Genomic DNA, 8,981 nt, shown 5'->3' with positions numbered 1-8,981 from the left:
GGGGGGGGGGGGGTAACCCCTCGTATACTGTATGGTACATTTAAATTATCGAAAGTTACTTTTGCCTCCATTCTCCAAGACAATGATTATACCCTCGGCTATGCATTATTTCTTTTCACTTATATGATATACTGTACAGTACTGTATTACAGTAGCAAGGACTATCAGTTTCACTTGAATCATATACATTACTGTACAGTATTATGATTCTCAACCTTCACTTCTACAGACATGGACAAAAAAGTTGAAAGAAAACTCATCTTAAAAACATTGTACCAGACACAATCTTTCAAGTGTGAAACAGTACACAAAATTCAATAATATAAAAACTATAACCAGCCTAAAAGAATCCAAAGGAATAACTGTAAAAGACTAATTTTGACAAAGAACAAACAATACCAAATCTGTCTACAAATTAAGAACCTTCCAGGTTATTACTCTTGCAATACTCTACACTAAAGTGACCTTTAACATGTACTGCTACCAGGGAAAAAGTGTCAAGAATAAGTCTATTAATTCTTCTCGGAGTCAAGTACCATTCTTTACAACCCACTTCTCCATATTTTCTCTGAACCTGGGCTGGAGAAGCCCAATGGATTGCCGTTCATATTGGCCTCCACTATAAAAACAAGAAAAATGGAATCTTTTTAGTCTGTTCTTCATTACCATAAGTGCATTTACCTAAACATATCAAAATAAAATCTATACAATACATATATATATATGGTGTAACAACCCTTTACAACTTAAAAATAAGTTCTCCTAAAATATCACTCAAAAGACTTCAAATAAAACCTGCATATTTGTTTGGTAGAAAGAACCAATATCTATGGATTAAAAATACATTGGAGATGTAATTACTTTAAATTACTTAAAAAACAATCACATTGTTTGTATTTCATTCAACAATTCAAACAGTACAAAAAATCCATAGCATCCAAACCTTTTGAAAAAATATGAACATTCTCAGACAGAAACATAGAAGTTTAATATTACCATTTTCAGATGAAATATGGATCTAAAACTTTGTCTGTAGAGTTTCACCAACAGAAGAAATTACAGATCATAAACACAATGATTGACTTAGTATGCAGTATTCAAATTGGCTAATAATAGTCAGGAATTTAGTCATGGACACTCAAAGCTAAAATTAATTCATCTTTCTCTCGGCTTGAAAAAAGTCATTGCGTGATATATATGCAAAATCAACCAGTTATTATATTGAATAAAAAATATACAACTTTGTAATATGAGAAATGCTCACACAGGTTATTTCAGCATTCATGAACTGTCATCTCACAATATAAGATTATTCATCATTTTAACCCTGACTTCACCTCCATCGTGTTAAAGAACTGGTGTTACTTAAAATTAGAACTGTGCAGGAACAGTGGACTTCAATAAAAATACAGCTCACCCTAACCAGAAGATACATTTTCCTCATGAACACTTTAATCACAAAACGAACATTGTTGCCGACTTCCTATGTGTCTACAAATATAAGCCTTCATAAAAGAACCCCATTTACCTTTCCTTTCAGCTTACATGTAACAATATAATCTATAAACACACACTGATAATTACATTAACATCAGACACAAGCATAGAGTAATTGGCAACTAGATGAAATCACATGGTCGAATACATTTTTTTCTCACGAAACCACTTTGATTCTCTATATGAACACATTACAGTAAGCAGTTCTCTCAAATTCATTTTCCATCAAGTCAGATCCTAAAAGTTCTTCATTTTTACAAGTACCATTAGTGTTTATTAAAATTATTTCAGATAACATCACTTACACTAATATCACTGTTATTAAACAGGTGAATATTTTACATTTTAAAAAGTCTTTGCACCATAGCTAGTATGAAGTTAAAATTTAGAAATTAATAGAAAACTCCATAAATTAACAATACCTGTCTGAATATTTCTAGCCTAAACTTCCATCTTTAAGGTGACTGCTTTCATCCAAACCAAAAACATGTTTCAAGAAGTTATCATCTTTTCTCAAAAAACAAAAATAGGTAAGGAAGTTAAAAACTGCATTGGGAGTAAGGTTCTTAACAACTTATGCAATAAAAATCTCCTAATTATTAAACTAAGACAAAAAAAGTATTCTACAAAAAGTATCACATATGTATTGCACGTCAGTCATTAGCAATACAACTCCGTGTGACAAAAACATTTTAGCAACTAAAATTTAAAAAAAACTCTTTTATTACAATAAAACTGTAATCAAAGAATCAATTGAACGTCAAACTTGACTTGCAATAAAAATAATCAGCTCTATTTCTAAGCTAAATATTATGAGATTAATTGACTAAAATTCACTGAAGAACAAAGATATTTTATGCCAAGGCTGCATTAATCAGTCCTGACAAAACAGAAGCCGTTACATTTCAGGTCTTCAAAAACTTTCCTGAAAGACACCTACCATTTCTTAACTTTCTGTTTTTTCAGCTGCCAATTTTGATAGCTGGTGCACCTGCTGTGAAAGGTTCTCAACGTCCTGGTGCAACTGGATGTTCTTGGACAGTGTTTCTTCTAGGAGACCTTGTAGTCGCCGGTTTATTTCTTTGACGGATTCTTCCCCCCCTCCGCCGCGAATAAGTTCCAGCATTCTGCGGACGTTCAATTTTTCTCCAAGAGCCGGAGGAACAGGTGACGTGGGAGTTGACGAGCCTTCTGAGGATAATTACGTTTTAAGACATCTACTCTGCATCACTAGCGCTTTCATTCAGATTTGTGTTACACTTTTACCACAACACAAAATTCCAAGATTCTCACAAGATACATGAAGTGCCACTAAAAGCTATTCCTTCTTATGCAAATTATTAAACTCTCATCATCAAAATTTATTTCTTTAGAATATCCTTTGTTAGAGTTAACATGCAATGATATTTTTCCATTTTCTTGTCTTGTTTCCATCCTGCCTGTCTAGCCTAGGTCGTCAACTAAAGCCCTTTTCCATTACTTTCTAAGCCTTACAAGCACTCCTTGCCCTGTTACTTGCGTATCTATTACTTTACTGACTAGCTGCTCCTCATATCTAATCTTTCATGGACAAATTCCAGACCATCTTCTTTATCTTCCCTGCCATAGGTTACTTTGTAAAAAAAATACCATTCCAAAGTTCTGTAACACTGGTAGCCTAGGATTGGATATAATTTTCTTTAACCAAAGTAATGCTGTACAATGTTGAATTGGCCATCATCACATAAAAAATACACTATCAAGTGTCATTATATCTGAAAACTTGTAAAATCAACCTCATGCTTCTGACAATAGTTTTAATACACTAAGCACCACTCTTTCAAGGCTTATACCAAAAGCAAGGCAGATGTAGTTTGTGAAAAAGATGGGTATTTATTAGGTGGTACATGCACTTATAGAACTACAGCACTACTCCAAAACCATTACCAAAAAGATGTTTTCAACATTCAGGTCAGCAAATAAATTCAAAGGGTTTCTATCTTGCCAGTAAACCACAGCTTTTTTTTCTCATTGTATATCCTTTTAAATGAGGAGATTTACCAGCCCTTTGAGTCAGAACACATAGTATAACAACATAACTAACATGCTCCCTGATATTACTTTAGACTTCTTAAGAGCTGCCCGTCAGCATGCTATAAACAAGCATAGGTGGTATGCATTTTGGGGTTACTGCAAACTCCTCCTACTATTTTGTTTCACAAATGATTATTTTTGAATTCAAATACCATTTAAAAGAGAATTCTGTGCTCTAAAAGTTGTACATTGGAAATATTCTTAGCATTGTTTTCAAATTGGTTATTATTTTATCAATATATATAAGTCCCTATCAAAGGTGAACATTTTTCCTATGGATATTTTTTCCTTTTCAAAACCTGACGGTACAAATTGTAGGTTACAAAATTCTCTATCTTTGCATGATTGAATGACAAAAATCAATCAATATTAAAAAAAAGTAGTAGCAATCGTTCGCCAAAAATTTCATGCTTTAAGAAATATGCCTTGAAAGTTTTTTTGTAAAGATTGGTTGAATACACTTTAGTATGCATAAGCTTTTAGGGGTAATTTTCCTCTACACTTCAGATCAAAAAGACAACACCATGTTTCAGGGGTATTTACTAAGCAGTCATGAGCCCCTTCCATCAAATCCAGAAATATATATGCTACATTTATCAAATGGCCACACGAGTAGGATAGTGTCAACACACACAGTATTCTTGTCTGTGTATTTTATAAGCAAATTTTATGCTTTAAGCATATCTAATTACCGTCTCTGACACTTTATGCTTCTTCCAGCATAACCATAACACCATACCAAAAATTGTATGTATATAAATGAGCAGACAATGAAATACGGTGAATATAACTTAGAGAAACATGCAGTAAATGTTTATTTACGATGCCATCAAGAAAAGAAGAAAACTGATATTCTCTTCCTGAGGGAATCAGAAAATTGTAGTGTTAGATATCTTTCCCTAAAGTTGTTGGACAAAAGGAAGTTGTGTAAGGGATCAGATGTGGTTGATTAAATATAAAAAAGGACGTGTTAGCAATAAAAAAAAATGTTCACTAAAAAAGCTAATTGAAAAATGACATACAGATATTTTCCTATTCATAAATAAAATAATCTGAATTTCCAAGCAGAGATCATGAGTCCTTTAAACAGGGCGATGTTTTCAGTGGTAGTTAGAATAGCCGTTGAATTCATTAAGGAGGCAGTTAATAGAAGGTAGTGAGCACAGGCAAGAAGCCCTGCCCCTCCACTTGTTGGAAGATCTTCAGTTTGACCTATTGGCTCAGGACTGAGAGGGTGGTTGAGGAAGGAAGTTTAACTTGCAAGAACTGAGGTTTGTATTGCTAGGAAAGAATACAAATTACTTTTATCAATTGTGAATTGTTCCTACACTTATACAAACCATTTGTCCTTTAAATAGGGAGACTCACTGCTTGATGGGTTGGAAGTCCCCTTACAACCCAACTGGTTGTTCTTTTTCTTCCCTGGAATTGTCAATCCACCTGGACCCATAAGGGAGCAAACGAGACGACTCTAGCACCTCCTATCTGTCTCTCATAGGGATGAGTAGATTGATAGGGCCCGCCAGTTCATGATGAATTGTACGTGGTTATCCAAGGAATTCCTTCCCCTGGAGGGAATATCTGTCCGGAATATACCTATTGTATGATCATCAATGTGTTAGTATAAACTTCACCATCCTCTCCCTAGTTAGAGCTGATGGAGGAGATACTTCTTTAGATTAAAGAATGGAGTTCAGAAGGATAACTTACCATCAACAAGTCAGATCTAGCATGTAACGTTTTCAACTCTTTTGGACCCCAAGAGGGGACAGAAAACATGAAGAGCCTGTTATTCTATATTTCATTCCAGACTTACATTTACATGTTACCATGGACGAAATGCTTCCTGTACTAAAAGGGAGCTTGGCTGACTACACAACTACTTGAGCAGCCACCACGACACCAAGCACAAAGATGTCAAGAAACTTGTGGGTATACTCCTGCAAGTAAAAGGCCGTGAAGGTAGTCAGGCGTTTTATAACCATAGCCTTCAACACCTGGCCGACTGAAAGGTTCCTCTTATCAAGGTGTACAGTAGTCTACATGGATTGTCTCATGAAGCCAGGAGGAGGTAGTGTTCCTTGAAATCATTTTTCAGTCCTGCCAGGACTAATGAAGAGTCAATGATATTCAGGACAGAGGGTCAGATCCTCTTCAGATAGCACCACAGAGCCCACACAGGACACAAAAGCATCTCTTGATAACTAACTGACGCTTTATGTACAGAGGGAATGGAGGTTTCAAACCTGGGGTTATGCACCGATGGGCTCTGTGTTTTGGTAACAAAGCCAGGCAGAAAACTAATGGAGACTTCCTTCCACCCCTCACCTACTCTCTTTGTTGATGATAAAGCTAGCAAAACGACAATCTTGAGAGGCAGATCTCTATCTGACAACCTTCTCATAGGCTCATACGGGGTACGAATAAGAGCCTTGAGAATGATGGTCCCATCACACTCCATTGGCGTAAGGTCCTAGGGTGGCAAGACTGCTTAAAGTTCCTCACGCATATACCGCTCTAACAAGGACAAGAGGAATGGCAGTGTAAATTAGGACTGATTACCCTGCCTCTTATATGTTCTGCGATGAATGTGAACGTCATAAGATTCAGGTAATAAAAGTTTGTGGCAGGCATAACAATTTCTATTTGTATTTGATCTACTAGAATTCTGACATGTATGATTCCTTCTTCGATTGTCTTCTGACAATTATGGCTAAGATACATGATGATGATAGAAAGGCCTTTTATGTTTTTTGTTGGTGATTTCAATGCTCATCATTTGGAGTGGTTAAATTCTGTTTCTACTACTGATCGCTATGGTTTAAGGGCTTTGGACTTTACCTCTGAATAAGGGTGTGGGCAAATCATAAGTGAAGCTACTCATAGGTCTGGAAACTGCTTGGATCTAGTATGCATGGAATCCCCTGATGTGATAACAAGTCAGGTTGGTCCTCCAGTTGAGACATCTGATTATACCTTGATTTCAGTAGTTAAGACTGAACAGCCTGTCCCTGATGTGTCATACTCATAATATATATAAAATCTCAAGCAGACCCAAATGGAATTTTGAGAGATCTTTTGAAGTTGACTGGTCAAAATTGTATAAAAGTGTTGAGCCTGTTGTTCTTTTGAATGGGAATCTGGTCAGCATAATTGATAAGCATATCCCCTCTAGCGTTCTAGAGTACTGAGTGAAAAACAAACCCAGGTTTAATGATGATTGTAGACATGCTTTTTTGGAGAATCAGGAGGCCTATCATCTTTGGAAGGGTAAGAGATCAAATCTGACCTAGAATAAGTATACTCAGCTAAGAGCTGTGGTTCAGACTTTATGCGACTGAAAAGGAATAAGATTCAACCATAAAAGAAATGCTTTTTGGTACAACCCAGGAACATAAGTGGTAGGCTACAATTAAATCTGCACTCTTTGTTGTAGACTTAACAATCCCTCCTTTACTTGAACCCAATGGCTCTGTCACTCGCTGTCCAAAGGAAAAGGCAACCCTTTTGGCTTATGTGTTTGACAGTAAGCAGAGTAACAAGAAACTTAATCTTCATCATTCCTGTTTTCCTGAGGCTAAACTAAATAGTTTATCTTTTCTCTCCCATAAAATTAAAGCTCTTTTTGATGGACCTTAATGCTTATAGAGGTGTAGACCCAAATGACATTCTTCCTTTGTTTATTTATAAAGATGGCTGATTTATTAGCTCCGCATAGCCAGGGCTTTCGGCGATGTAGGAGGTTCGGATGAGAACTCTACCAGAGTGTGAGATAAGCAGGGTTGGGTCGACTACCTCGTTAACGAATTTAACGGCTCAACTAGTTCGAGCTGGAAAAATCTTCCTATTTAACGGACAAAAGGTTTGTATGTTCATAGGATTAAAGAAGCTTAACAGTCTTTCATACCAGTTCTAAAACATGAAACCGTGCCTTTTCTAAGTCACCTGACTAATATAATTTACCACTGCTTTGAAGACAACTTGTCCTCAATATATTTCTATACTTCTATAGCCTAGTTTTTGTCTGTTTTGCCTATTTCAATAATATAAAGAACTTACCTTAATTCAAGTAAAATAAAATCAGCATACCACATTATTCAAAATTTTAATTGTTGGACTATTAATATTCTAAACATCCAACATGCAAAATGTTAAATATCGACATGCAAAATGTTGAACATGTATCATGCATAATTTCAAACATTCCAAGGATGGCCTTACCTGATCCCCTATCCATGCAATAATGTTGAATTATTGCAGATTTCTTCAATATATCCTCAGCCATAGCTGCCGAAGAAGATTCTAAATGGGTTATTCTCTCTTCTAACTGCCACTTCTGTTGCTGAAGATCAGTTACACGGTTGACAAGAGAGGCAGTTTCCTCGGTTACAATGCCAGGTGGTGGTGATCCCTACAAAGTTTTATTAAAATGTACATACAAGTAAAATCTATAGTCTTCTAATTCAAAATGAAAGTTGGGGTTTCAATTCGGATTACTTAATTACTGAACATTAACCACTCTGCTTACAACACAAACTTTCTAAAGAATATAAAGTTTTTCATACAAGCCCCTTGATTATAATAAGCCATTTATGTAGTAATGATATTGTCTCACACACTTTAATTATTCTCGAAGGAGATAGAAAATGGGTGCAGCCTGATGTACTGAAGCTGCATGAGAGGATTTTCAGTCTCCAGCAGTTAATCATGTCCCCATTTGTGTTACCTGGTTCATGAGCTGTGAGGAAACAGCAAGGATGGGATGTAAAACTCACAAATTTTAAAAACAATTTGTATTTTTTTCCAACAATACAAATCTGAGTCCTTTAATAGGAGTACGACTTCAGCTGAAGCTGGAAACTTGGCTGCTAAAATAATATAACGAGGTGTCGGTAGTTACCAGGTGAGTCACAGAAAAGCCCTGCCCCCTATCAGTTTACTGAGTATCCACTTTGATCTCTGCCTTTGAATTGCAAGGCGAATTGCGGTGGTAAGTTAAGTTAGAAAGGACTTAGGCTTGAATACTCAGGGAATATAGCAATGATTTTTTTAAATTTTTTATTTGTTTCTGCACGGATATAAACCGTTGGCCTTTAATAAGAGACTTATCCCTTGGACGGAAGAAGTTCCTAAGAACAAACTGGCTGGCATGAATTCTCGGGATGTTAGTGCACTCGGAGCTAAAGAAATGCAGGAGTGCCGACTCCCATTCACATCTATTGTCCTAAAAAGGTTTAGGTGATAGGTTTAGGCTTCTGCTCTTAGGAAGTGGCTCAATATAAGAACCTTTATCCACACTGGGATATCTTGTTAAAAATGTTATTTTTATTAATAAAATAAATTTTTGAATATACTTACCCGGTGATTATATAAGCTGCAGCTCTGCTGCCCGACAGAAAAACTCTACGTTC

At 36.0% G+C, this 8,981-nt stretch overlaps 1 protein-coding gene across 2 annotated transcripts in view; it reads right to left on the bottom strand.

Moving 5' to 3' along the window:
• Positions 1-8,981, bottom strand: part of LOC137625924 (GRIP1-associated protein 1-like) — a 109,771-nt gene continuing 100,790 nt past the window's right edge. The window contains exons 15-16 of one of the 2 annotated variants that reach the window (XM_068356934.1): positions 7,792-7,981; positions 1-2,688 (exon numbers count right to left, since the gene is read on the bottom strand). In XM_068356934.1, coding sequence (XP_068213035.1) covers positions 2,444-2,688; positions 7,792-7,981 — 435 coding nt within the window. In that variant the 3' untranslated portion in view covers positions 1-2,443. The remainder of the gene's footprint in view (positions 2,689-7,791; positions 7,982-8,981) is intronic. The other variant, XM_068356935.1, reaches the window with a different exon arrangement.

Source organism: Palaemon carinicauda, chromosome 33, assembly GCF_036898095.1.
Source record: "Palaemon carinicauda isolate YSFRI2023 chromosome 33, ASM3689809v2, whole genome shotgun sequence".
Taxonomy (NCBI): domain Eukaryota; kingdom Metazoa; phylum Arthropoda; class Malacostraca; order Decapoda; family Palaemonidae; genus Palaemon; species Palaemon carinicauda.
The sequence above is the reverse complement of the archived record's forward strand: the minus strand, read 5'-3'. Positions and strand labels throughout refer to the sequence as shown.